Source organism: Parasteatoda tepidariorum, chromosome 7 (genome assembly GCF_982258835.1).
Source record: "Parasteatoda tepidariorum strain Cologne lab strain chromosome 7, Ptep-v5.0, whole genome shotgun sequence".
NCBI lineage: Eukaryota > Metazoa > Arthropoda > Arachnida > Araneae > Theridiidae > Parasteatoda > Parasteatoda tepidariorum.
Window position 1 is genome coordinate 92,160,865 of NC_141761.1, and position 13,153 is coordinate 92,174,017.

Below are 13,153 nucleotides of genomic sequence, written 5' to 3' on the forward strand. Positions count from 1 at the left end.
ATGGCTTTGGAGCAAATAACAGTATTTAACCGAAAACGGGGTTATATACGAGGACAATTGACAAGGATTGAAAATGCACTTCAGCAAAATACTGATTTACCTGTGGACAATACGGACATCACTCAAAAATTATCAACTTTGGATAAACTTAGAACAAAGTTAGAGGATCTACGCAGCGAATGCTATTCTACTTTGTCGGATGAGGATTTGCCAGATTTTGAAGAAAGTTTAGATGGGCTGCAAATTGACCTCGAAACATGCGAGGTAAGCTTTCAAAAACTTTTAAATCCAAATTCTAATTCAAATGAAAATAGTTCGTCCTCTGGTAACTGTAAACTAAAATTACCGTCAATTAATCTTCCCGAATTTTCAGGTTTATATGTTGAATGGTTGTCATTCAAAACGCAATTTATGTCTTTAATTGACGATAACAAACAGTTGTCAGAACAACAAAAATTGTTTTACCTTCAGTCGGCACTTAAGGGTAACGCTAAACAATTAATTACGGTAAATGATACGTACAACAGTTTATTCGAAGCATTGAAAAAACGATTTGAAAATACACGGTTGCTAATTATGAGTCATATTGGTGAAATATTTAATTTTTTTAAAGTTAAATGTGAATCTGCGTCTAGTTTAAGACAGATGCTCGATAAAATTGAAAGTAATTTGCGATCATTAAAACAACTGGAATTAGAAACGAACCCTCTTTGCGAAGCAATATTAATTTATATAATTATTCAAAGAATTGATATTGACTCACGTAAATTATACGAAATGGAATTGGGTTCGGAATTACCGAGTTGGGAAAAATTTACGGAATTCTTAACTAAAAGATGTCAAGCACTAGAAAATGTAAACAGAAATTCAGGCGAATTTAAACGGGAACCAACCCCGAAATTCAAAACTCTAATGGTGAAAAACGAAAACAAAAATAATTGTTTATTAGGATGCATGGAATCCCACCCTATTTTCAGATGTAAAAAGTTTATCGATTCTAACGCAGATGATAGATTAAAATGTGTTGTAAGGAATAAATTATGCTTTAATTGTCTCGGATTTCACACAATGTCTAAATGTAAGAAAATTCATTTAAAATGTAAATCTTGTAACAAGAATCATAGTACAATGTTACACGGAGCGAACTTTTTCTTCGATAGACAAAATCAAAACAAAAATACGGGTGTGGCGCCAATGAGCAGGGAAGAAAGAAATAATTCAGTTTCGGAACAAGAAGTTACGCAATCACAAATGCAAAATGAAATTAATAATAAACCGCAAGAGGCACCATGTTTATATTCTTTTAATGTAAATAAAAACGTTCTTCTTTCTACAGTGAAAGTTAAAATATTGCAATCGAACGGAAAATATTTGCATTTGACAGGGCTATGCGATTCTGGAAGTATGAAATCTCTTATTACTGAAGAGGCAGCTAATTTATTGGGTTTAAAAAGATCGCGTTGTAGGTCAAATTTAATAGGATTAAAAAATACAGTATTTCCGATAACTGAGAAGATTTATTCGCGTATAAGTAATGATGAGGAATCATATAATAAGGAACTCGAATTGTTAATTTTGCCAGAAATAGCCGGAAATGTTCCTTCGGAAGAAATAAATATTTCTAATTTGAATTTACCCGAAAACGTTAAGTACGCTAATCCTAATTTTTATTTACCGCAAAAAATATCGATTCTTTTAGGAGGAGACGTATTTTATGAATTGTTAAAAGGAAATCAAATTCGATTAAGGGGTAATTCTATTATTTTAATTGAAACAGTTTTCGGGTGGATGGTTACAGGTTCGATCCCCTCTACACACCCATATGATTCCAAATGTTATTTCATACAGGACAATGTTGATGAAGGGTTAAATAAATTTTGGGAATTAGAGTCAATTGGGATAGTTCCAAATGATAATACAGATGAGGAAAGTACTGCTTTAGCTCTCTTTAAAAATTCTGTAGATTACAAAGAAGGGAGGTATCAAGTTGGGCTACCATGGAAACATGATTTTAGGGAATTAAACGATAACTTAACTGTAGCCAGAGGACGGCTAGATCATTTGATTAGAAAATTTGAGAGACGCTCAGAACTGTATGATGATTATCGTGAAATTCTGAAAGACTATGAAAATCAAGGCATCATAGAGAAGGTCCCAAAAGACAAAGTACAAACAGATAAACCGCTATTTTATCTACCATTTTCCATGGTTTACAGAGAATCAGTCAGTTCTAGTAAACGAATAGTTTTTGATGCCAGCTCACATTAAGAAGGTGAACTTTCCTTAAATGACTGTTTATACGCAGGACTTAGCCTAAATCCCCTGATATTTAACATGCTTATATTTTTTCGTTTGAATGCTGTGGTGATCTTAGCAGATATCGAAAAAGCGTTCCTTCAAATATCGTTGAATGAGACAGATCGAAATGCAGTTAGATTTCTTTTTCCAAGTTCGAACCCGGCCATAAGTGAACAGTATGACATAAATATTTTTAGATTTTGCAGAGTTCTTTTTGGTGTCAACGCCAGTCCCTTCTTGCTTTCTGCCACAATTAAGGAACATATCAAAAAATATCAAGAGTTGCATCCCGCTACGACGAATATGCTCAATGAATGTCTATATGTCGACGACTTCATAGGAGCTCTCGACGACGTGAAATCTGCCTTTCAGATGTCGGACGAAGCCAAGAAAATTATGGCAGAAGCAAGCATGAATCTGTGTAAATGGAGTTCAAACAGCAAGGAACTGGTACAATTATGGAAGAATTGCGGGTTCGAAACCCATCCCATTCATTCGGAAGCCAATCCTACAGCCAATTTACACAAAGTTCTAGGACTGCCATGGCATGTGCATGAAGACTACATCTCTGTAGAACTGAAAGACTTGCTTAAATTCGATGGAAAAGAAAGCATTACTAAAAGAATTGTTTTAAGAACTATCGGAAAACTGTTCGACATATTGGGTTTTCTTAGTCCGTACACAATAAGACTCAAGTGTTTACTCCAAGACTTGTGGCTTAGAAAGTGTCCGTGGGATACGGAACTTCCACCAGACATTCGCCAACAGTTTATTCAGTGGAGGTCTGAGTTACCTGTCATTTCGAAATTACAAGTTCCTAGAATGATTCTAGACTCCAGTCTAGATGATGCCAAGGTACTTCAAATTCATGTATTTTCGGATGCCAGCCAAAGAGCATACGGAACAGCAGTGTACCTAAGAGTGAAGTACTGTGACAAAATCACAGTTAATCTTATAGCATCAAAGAGTCGTGTTGCTCCATTAAAGAAACTGACTCTTCCAAAACTAGAACTAATGGGTGCATTACTTGCAACCAGACTCGCCAAAGAAATAGAACAGATTGTAAAACGAAAAGGATCCCCAACAGTTCATTTTTGGACAGATTCCCAGATCGCATTGTTCTGGATCAAAGGACCTCATAATAAATGGAAACAGTTTGTTTCCAATCGAGTGAAAGAGATTCAAGCGCTTAGCAATCCTGAATCTTGGTCACACGTTCCCGGTAAACTTAACATTGCTGACATTCTTACGAGAGGAGTTAGTGCAGAAGTTCTTCTGAAAAATGAGGTCTGGTGGTCAGGTCCTGAGTTTTTAAGAAAAGATGAGATTTCAGTGTTTGAGTGCACTAATTCTATTGCTGAAAACTCTTACCTTTCAGAGTTAAAAAAAAGGTTCCTCTGTTGAAGAGGATATGTGTTTTGCTTTAACTAATCAAAATGTTATGTTTTATAATTACCTACTTAAACTTACCAATAATTTTTCTAAACTTGTTCGTATAGTTTCATATATTTTTAGATTTATCTATAACTGTAAAAATCCAAAGAACAAGGCAGGTAGGTATTTAGATTCTGAAGAATTGAACAAATCCGAAACTTTTCTCTTAAAATTTGCCCAAAGTGAACATTTAGAAGAATTGAATGCTTTAATGAAAGGTGAGAATGTGAAAGGTAAAAGTAAATTGTCTTCTCTTAATTGTTTTATTGATAAAAAGGGTCTTATACGTGTTGGAGGTCGAATTGTAAATTCAAGTGTTAATGATTGTACTAAACATCCAATTGTCCTTCCAGCAAAACATCCCTTAACCTATATGATTGTACATTATTTTCATTTGAAATATTTACATGTCGGAGCACAAACTTTATTGTACTTAATACGTCAAAAATATTGGCCTGTGAACGGCAGAAATTTGTGCAGGTTGGTAATACACAATTGTGTTACGTGCACAAAAAACAAACCAGTTTTAGAGCAACAATTAATGGGTCAGTTACCTAAAGAACGAATCGAACCTTCTCCTCCATTTACCATAACAGGTATTGATTTTTGTGGACCATTTTATATAAAATTTAAAGGACAAAGGAAAGGTGTTTTAAATAAGATATATGTTGCAATTTATGTATGTTTCTGTACTAAATCAATACATTTAGATTTTGTAAGTGACTTAACATCAACAGGGTTTATAGCTAGCTTGAAAAGATTTTTTTCTAGAAGAGGTAAGGCCTCTAAAATTTTCACTGACAATGGACGAAATTTCGTGGGTGCAGACGCTGAACTGAAACGGCTTTTCAAAATTATTAATTCACCAGATGAACCTTTGGCTCAATATTTTGCCGAGGAAAAAATTGATTGGCATTATAACCCCCCAAGATCACCAAATTTTGGAGGATTATATGAAGCCGGCGTTAAATCTTTTAAATTCCACCTAAAACGGATAGCGGGAAACTCCAATTTTACTTTGGAAGAATTCATTACAGTTTTAGCAGAGATTGAAGGAGTATTAAACTCCAGGCCATTGACTCCATTGTCAGCTGATTTCGAAAACTTTGATACCCTAACACCTGGGCATTTTCTTATTGGGAGACCCATCACTTCCATTACAGAACCCCAACTTGCAGATATCAATGAAAATAGACTCAGTAAATGGGAAAAGATTTCTAAAATTTCTCAAAAAATTTGGAGACTTTGGAAGAGAGATTATTTAAGTAATCTCCAAGAACGCCACAAATGGCAGTTCAGTAAAGATAATGTTAAAATTGGAACTTTAGTGTTGGTGAAAGAAGAGAATTTGCCAGCAACTAAATGGTTAACAGGAAGAATTGAGGAAATATTTAAGGGAAGTGATGGGAAGGTAAGAGTTGTAAATATACGTTTGCCACAAGGCAATATACTTAAAAGATCAGTACGCAACATTTGTATTTTACCTATATATTAATTCTTGTGTTAAAATTTTCATTATAATTGTAAAGTTGAAATTGAGATTACTTTTATATATATTTGATGTTTTGTATGAATATTGTCAATTTTTCATTTTATTTTATTATGTAATAAGCATTGTAATTAATAATGATTGGATTTAAACATCCAATCGGCGGGGAGTGTTAAGAATTGCCACGAGGCGGCGCTCATATCATATAACACATTATTGTTCAGTTGCCATTCAACTCTAGAACAGGGAACATCCCCCTGTCACTCAAAATGATCTTGTCAATTTTATGTTATTAAGTTTCAAAATAAATGTTTATGTTTGTTACAGTCCGCTACTTTATAGCTCAATATATCACGAACACTAAACACTATCTTTAATCAATCGTAAGAAAGTTCGTCCTCTTATCGTCTCATGGACTAGGTTGTTTTTCAATTCCATTCAATATACGTTTCTTAAGACGCCACAATCTAGAACACGATCTAGTCGAAAGCCTAGAACACCACCCCTTTTCTCAATGAGTAAAAAATTATGCCAACCAACTTCTAAAAAAATTCTAGGAATGTTTTTCCATAAAATATTACGTCATACTAAATGCCTTCGGCAAACAGCTTGGTCACCTTTTGAAATTGTCTTGTACACCGTATAAACTTTAACGGTAGCCAAGTCGAAAGCACAGGACTGTTGATACTGCCTGCGCGGAAGTACTTCAATTTCATATTTAACTACTTCCTAGAGATGACCGCGATATTACTAAAATTCTTTATAAATTAAATTTTAGTAATATTTCAAAATCGGTTAGGGAGCCATTCAATCACACAAACCACCATAAATATAATTCTGGGCCATTTCAACATAGTAAGAAACAGAAGTGTTAAAATTATTCCATTCTCTGTCGTACGGTAAGTTAAGATAAGATAAAAAAAACACATTGTAGTACTTTATTAGATATTGCACTACTTCCTCACTCTCCTATCGAGCCATAACATGAGTATTGTTCAATGTATATATGCTATTATCCGGAAAAGGCAAGCTACGTCACCAATAATTGCACCATACTGCTATATAGGACCGTTTATGTTTATTATTTCTACAGCTATTTTAGAAAGGATCAAAACTAAATCTAAATAATTACTTCAAAACTAATTTTTAACTTCTATAAAAACACAAAATTATTCTTAATAAATACTTAACTTATAAGCTAACTATTCAACACGACTTATTATTACATAAGACAGCCTAGAAAAATGAATCTAAATAAATACTTAACTTATAAGCTAACTATTCAACACGACTTATTATTACATAAGACAGCCTAGCAAAATGAATCTAAATAAATACTTAAGGAATTACTAATTTTTTTTGATGCTATTTAAATTATTGCTTAAACAGCCGATCAAAATGAATAATAACTATAGTGCTGCTAAAAGAGTGAGAAATATCCGAGTTTATTAAGCTAAATAAGAGAAATATTTAGAGAGAAAGGCTTAAAAAAATATATAAAATTTTATATGCTATTCAGCGTAGGAATTATACTTTGAAATTTATTGTGAAGTAAGTCTAGATTACATCGCCTAATATGAAATCACAAAAAACGGGAATTCCAAGAGAGTTCTCCTCCCCACCACCACCACCACTACCTCCTGAAAGGAAACAATTTTCGTTACCACCTCAACTAGTAGCGCCTGAATCAGGACATCACCCAAAAAGATTTATTGATATCCCGTCAAATGGTTTTTTAAATAATAATTATAAAATAATTTTCCTTTTCTTAAAAACTGTTGGATAATGAATAAAGGTAGACGATAAAAGATACAGTCGATGTGATTTAAATATTTAAAATATTCCAAAAAATCATTACGTAATTAGTGAACAGTCTCATATGCTTAAACATTACATACATTTAAAACAAAGAAAATCCTTTCTAAAAATGCTGTTTTCTTATTTTACATTTTGCGAATTTTCTGACCAAAACAAATGTTACTTATATTACCTTAATTTTATTAAAATTCTATATTACCCTAAAATAATTTTTCAAAGACTCATATAGTTTGGAAAAACAAGTGCAGCGTATTTCCTGACTCATTTTCACATCTTCAGTTTTCAAGCTTTATTTTGAAAAAAGAAAATTATGTCAAAGCACTCTTTTGGGAAAATAATTTTCTAATTAATCAATTTTTTTAAACTAAACTGACACTTGTTTCCTTCAAAAAGTTTAGTTTAGAATTTCCTATAATTCATAGTATGGAAACCACAATGAACTGTTTTACGCCTTAGTCTTCAATTAATGATTAGTTTTATTTGCTCTACTGAATAAGTAGTATTTTGCTGCAGGTTCTTAACCTTTTAAATGTTGACGTTATTTTTTTACTAAATACATTCTGTTTTACAAAAAAAAAGTTAAATGTTAGTTAAGATGTTATTGGTTTAATTAAGTATAAAGGAAACTTTAATCTACTTTATTTATAGTAGTATAAATATTTTTAAATATTTAAGTATTTTTTTAAAATTTTTAATGCTCATTAATTTTTAATTTTAATGACAATTTGCACAGTGTATTTCCTTTATTTATTATTTGTTATTTTCTTCTAATTCTAATTGAACAATATCCTTTTGTTACATATAAAAGAAACAATTTTTAATTGGTTTTAGTGTTGTTTAAAAAGAGAAAGCTGAATCATATATTAGTAAATTGAGTCTAAGTCTGTTTTCTGTTGTAATTGAGTCTAAACCTGATATAAACCTTTCTGTGTTCAAATCGTGATATAATTTATGCAGTTGGTAACCAATTGATACGAGTCGAATTTTTCATTTAATGCTTTGCAAAATATATAAAGTGTTCTACATTTAGAGGAAAAAGAGTAAAAAAAGTAGTAAAAAAGTTAAATTATGTAAAAGTTCTTATTATAACATTACATTTTGATTGAATCGTGATACAACTAACAGCTAAATGATATTTTCTTTACACCTTTTTCGATATACTAAACATGTCAACCTCATATGAACCACAAGTCATTCACACAAAAGCGATCGAATAGACTTTCATAAATGCCAGCGGGAGATTGAAAGGAAAGAAATACTTGAAAATACATTTTTACGATTGAAAATTATTGCAATTTGGAAATCAGCGCTCGTCTTATTCACGATTCGACCTTTGAACTCTTCAGCCGAATTGGAATCTATTCCCGATTCCTCATTTAAGGTAAGCTAATGTAGGTCGATATTCAAAATCTTAGACTTCGAATGAAAAGAGATAAAAATAAATGAATACAGTTTCATTTTTACGCAGTTGAAACAATTTGACAAATTGAGGCAACAAAAAAAAGCTTGACAATGCGATGGCGAGTGAAATGCGTTTGATGATAGTCTACATGAGTGGCTGTAATTGCCTTATAAGAACCACCTCCAGCAATTGTGATCAAATTGTCTTGGATTCTTAAACATTTTCGGCACTTTTCCTCGTGTAAATTCTATTTAAATTTTAAAATGCGTGATTACAAAACAATATGGTAATTTCACGGATAAAATAGTTTTTATTGTAAAGAAATGTAGGAAATTATTTCCAGTTTGAATTCACAGAATCAGTGGAGGGCAGAGAGGGATTAAAAGGGCAACAGTTCTGTCCTAAGGAGAATCCGTTTGACAACTTAGGACACAAAAATTTTAAATCTATCACTATTTTGGGACGTCTGTTAAATGTCGATTATAAAATAAAATAAAATAAAAATGAAAAATGAAATAAAACATGAAATAAAATAAAATGAAATGAAAAAAAAAAAATAAGATGAAATGAAATGAAAATAAAATAAAAAATGAAATGAAATTAAAATAAAGTAAAGTAAAGTAAAGTAAAGTAAAGTAAAGTAAAGTAAAGTAAAGTAAAGTAAAATAAAGTAAAGTAAAATAAAATAAAATGAAAAATGAAATGAAAAATGAAATAAAATATGAAATAAAATGAAATAAACTAAAATAAAATAAGATGAAATGAAAAATAAAATAAAAAATGAAAATTAAATTAAATTAAATTAAATTAAATTAAATTAAATTAAATTAAATTAAATTAAATTAAATTAAATTAAATTAAATTAAATTAAATTAAATTAAATTAAATTAAATTAAAATCTATCGCTATTCAGTCAGGATTGATTAGAGGATAGAGATCTCACCTCTTAATGAAGTAATCCAGGTTGTAATACCAAAAATGACTGGTAGATACGAATGTTTCTTTCGTCTCGCACCGACCACAGCTCTGACTTGTATCTTCAATGGTAGACGAATCATGGATTTGAATCCCCTAGTCCACGGGCTAACCATGGGAGGTTTCCGTGGTTTCATCAAGAAAGTCTTCAATGAAGGCTGATTTCTGCACTGGATCTAGTAGCTCCCTTGTCTTTTGGATTGTGTGTAAAATTACAAAGCTACAGAGTTGAACATTGACAGTCGTAAACCCAAAAATTGGTCCACTGTTCAACCCTGGTAATAATATATAAAATTTATCTCTATTATTTTATTTATGAATTATAAATTTTAACAGAAAATATTAGGTTGAGGCTAAATATTTTAGGAAGAACAAACTATCATCTTTAAAAAAATTTAACATGAAAGTTTTAGATAATTGAAGTGTAATTACATTTTTAAAAAATTCAGAATACTTTGTTAGAGATACTAATTTTTAATTATAAGAGAATTTCTGCATATATTTTCTAAAAAGGGGATTTTAAAAATTTGTTTAGATTCTTATAAGCATCTATCTTTCTTTCAAATAGTTTATTAAATTATTTTACGTTTTCTTTTTTTTTCTGCTTTCTACAGTATTTGCACCCCTTTTTTCAGGGGTAATCAAAGTGTTTACCCGGGCATACACACATTCCTATAAACCACTAAATAGATTAAAAATATTAAAATAACTATACATCTAACCACTTTGCATTTTATCGTTATTATTGAGTCAAAGAAGAAAATAAATTTTCTGAAATAATTTTACAGATAAAACAACACACAGATAACATTTATAAAATTTTGAATTTGTTTCGATTAATTTTGCATTTGGAAGAGCCAAGATTTGAATTACTATTAACGTATAAAAAATGTATGTTTCAAATATTTTGAATCTATTGAAAACTGGTCTTTATTATCTTATTTTACGGTTATACTCTGGAAAGAAGATAATTGCAGATTCTTAAATGTTAAAAAAACATAAAATACCCAGTATAAAATTTTAATCAGATTTATCAAATCTAAGAAAAATTAATATTAAAATCTATTTAAAAATTTAAAAAAATTTCTGTTATTTGCGTCAGAGATTCCCTTTTATTCATTGAAATTAGCATTTATGAAATAGGAAAATGTATATTAAACATCAAAATATGTGACATTTAAATATAACCCCTTTTGTAGCAACTGTATTTTCAAAGAAAAAATATTATTGTAAGAATTGCATTTTAATGGTTTTAACCTAGAAGAATCTTCGGTAAATACGTATGGACATGAAAAAATTGTAATTGAATTTATTATAAAATGAGCTTGTTTCACTTCATCTTTAATCACTACAGGCTTACCAATAATAGTTTGATATCATGAAACAATTATAGAAAAAATTTAAGTTTTCATTGTAATCGGATTCTAACAAATCATAAGAAAGCAAACGATTTTCCACAACTTGTGGAATTCGAAATATAAAAATATCTGGCAACATGTGCTTCCCCCTATGCAACCACAATGCAATAAATGCATATTAAATAGTAATGAAAAAGATTATGATAAACAGTATAAAGGTATTAATTACAGCAATAAAATGATAATTTATAAGAAGTGAAAAAAAAAACGATATTTATTGTATTTTAAAAAGCTTGAATATAGTTTGCTTCGTATTTTTTGAAAATCGTTTGCTCTACATTGAAAATTGTGATTTGTTGAAAATGTCATCGATTCAGTTGCTGTTTAAGTAGTTTATATACAGCTTAGCTCTAAAATGATAGTGTGTAATCACGAGTAGGATTTGTTCCATTGATTTTTAAATGATATATCTGCGTTAAAAGACGTTAATGCAACTTCAAAAGTCTATTTAGTTTTTCCATTTTGAATCATTGAGGTAAGCTTTTAGAACTTATTTATATTTAGCATTTTAATAAATAGACAAATATTTTCTATCTAAGTAGCTAATTTGTTCAAAAATTTTGTAATAAATGTTATGTTATTTATTTTTACTTAATTTCTGTATAAATGTTGTTACTTTCTAATAATAACGCTTAATTCTTTCTTTTTTTATAAAAAATATCGAAACTGATAATTCATAACCCTATTCGCGATCGCAACGAACTATAGGGGGCGTTGTTGTATGAGACGCATACCTGCGATTTCTACATGAACCGTCATTCAGTTACTCTAGAGACGTTGTTAATGTAGCATGTAGCATTGCAACGTTCCTTCTTTATTGTGACTAATTAAATTTAAAAAAGAAAAATGCTTGATATTCTTTCTTATGCAAACGAAAACAAAATGGTATCTCTTTTTATTAGAGAAGGAATATCCAAAACACATCGGAAAAATATTTGTACATTAACAGAAAAAAATATGTATATTCTTATAAGAGTTAAAACCTAATGCCCGAGAAATAGTTTTACTAAATTTAATGATATAACATGAAAGGCCCATTTAAACTTTACATTCTATAGTTTTAAGAATCATATTACTTCAAAAATTAAAATGAACAAAAAGTATACATAAGCCTCATAATTTTATGAAATTCAATTTTGTAAACAAAGTTTTTAGACAACAATTTTTATCAAAAAATTTCAAGTTTCAATAAAAATCATTATTTAGAAACTAAGAAATGTAAAATAAAGAATGCTGACGAAACAAAAACAAATGAACAATTCTTTTTTGTCGCCATTTTTAGTGCTACGAAAATTCGTCTTTGGGATTTGCCAAAATCAAAACAAGATGCAATTGTATTTTTTTAGGAGGGAAATATTTTACCGAAAAAACGAAAATGTACCAATTCCCACAACATAAAACTTTATCTTGGTAAACGTACGTTTTGGAAATGTTATTTCATTTGGAATCTTATTCATCAGAGTTCATATGGCGATATGATTGTTTTGAACCTATGCTAAACTCTATATCGGCTCATTTTCCACCGAAATCCGATTGACTATTTTGATTTTAAATAAAGTGTTTTATTTTATGAATTGTCGCAAAAATTTTAAGTGTAGATTAGCGGCACTTAAAAACCGCCAAATCTGTAGCGGCGGTGGCGTTAATAAGTAAGTACCGAATTTTTATTCCATACTTTTCTGAATCATATTACTTCAAACATTGGAATATACAAGAAGTATACATAAACACATAATGTTATACCATTTAATTTTTCAAAAAAAGTATTTTGAGAACAATTTTTATCAAAAAATTATGAACTAAAAAACGGAAAATAAAGAATTCTTAGGATAAAAAAACGATTTCAAGAATTCTTTACATTGAAATAAAAACTTTCATATTGTTTCTTTTTTTATTATTCTTATAGTTCTTAATCAGACGTAAAAAACCATTCTGTAGAGAACCATCATCAAATGAAAAAAAAAATATTTACACTCAAATTTTTTATTGTAAAAATCATTGCACTTACCTGATTTATAATTCCCGGAGAATTCCAAAATGATAAGTTCCTTGTTTGAAAACTTTATTCTCAAATAATAGATACATAGTTTATCCCTTCATTACTTTTAGATAACATACTACACAGCAAAATTTTATAATAGATATGAAATTAAATATGTAGCTAAAAACAGAATAGCTGAATTCTAGTTGAACTTATTCTTTCAAAACTAAAAAATACTTACCAAGAAAGCGATCAAAATTAATTAAGAATCAGCCCAAATGGCACTATTTCAAGTAACTTGGATAATTTTTTATTGTTGTTTTCCGAATTATATGGAT

General features: G+C 29.9%; 2 protein-coding genes across 2 annotated transcripts; both read left to right on the forward strand.

The window, feature by feature from the left end:
• Window positions 1-2,268, forward strand: LOC147807314 (uncharacterized). The gene is made up of 2 exons (XM_087168880.1): window positions 1-325; window positions 1,337-2,268. Exons 1-2 carry the CDS (start codon window positions 1-3, stop codon window positions 2,266-2,268), a joined length of 1,257 nt encoding a protein of 418 aa, XP_087025006.1.
• A 66-nt stretch (window positions 2,269-2,334) lies between these two features.
• On the forward strand, window positions 2,335-5,563 carry LOC147807315 (uncharacterized). Its single transcript, XM_087168881.1, has 3 exons — window positions 2,335-3,677; window positions 3,814-5,143; window positions 5,549-5,563. The coding sequence occupies exons 1-3, from the start codon at window positions 2,335-2,337 to the stop codon at window positions 5,561-5,563; spliced, it is 2,688 nt and encodes an 895-aa protein (XP_087025007.1).
• Window positions 5,564-13,153: the final 7,590 nt, after the last annotated feature.

Excerpts from the sequence above, each read along its gene's own strand:
- LOC147807314 (XM_087168880.1), top strand. The coding sequence starts at position 1 with ATGGCTTTGGAGCAAATAACAGTATTTAACCGAAAACGGGGTTATATA. Across the intron at positions 326-1,336 it reads TGAAAATAGTTCGTCCTCTG|TGAAAGTTAAAATATTGCAA; the intron begins GTAACTGTAAAC and ends TTCTTTCTACAG.
- LOC147807315 (XM_087168881.1), top strand. The coding sequence starts at position 2,335 with ATGCTTATATTTTTTCGTTTGAATGCTGTGGTGATCTTAGCAGATATC. Across the intron at positions 3,678-3,813 it reads GAAAACTCTTACCTTTCAGA|ATTTATCTATAACTGTAAAA; the intron begins GTTAAAAAAAAG and ends ATATATTTTTAG.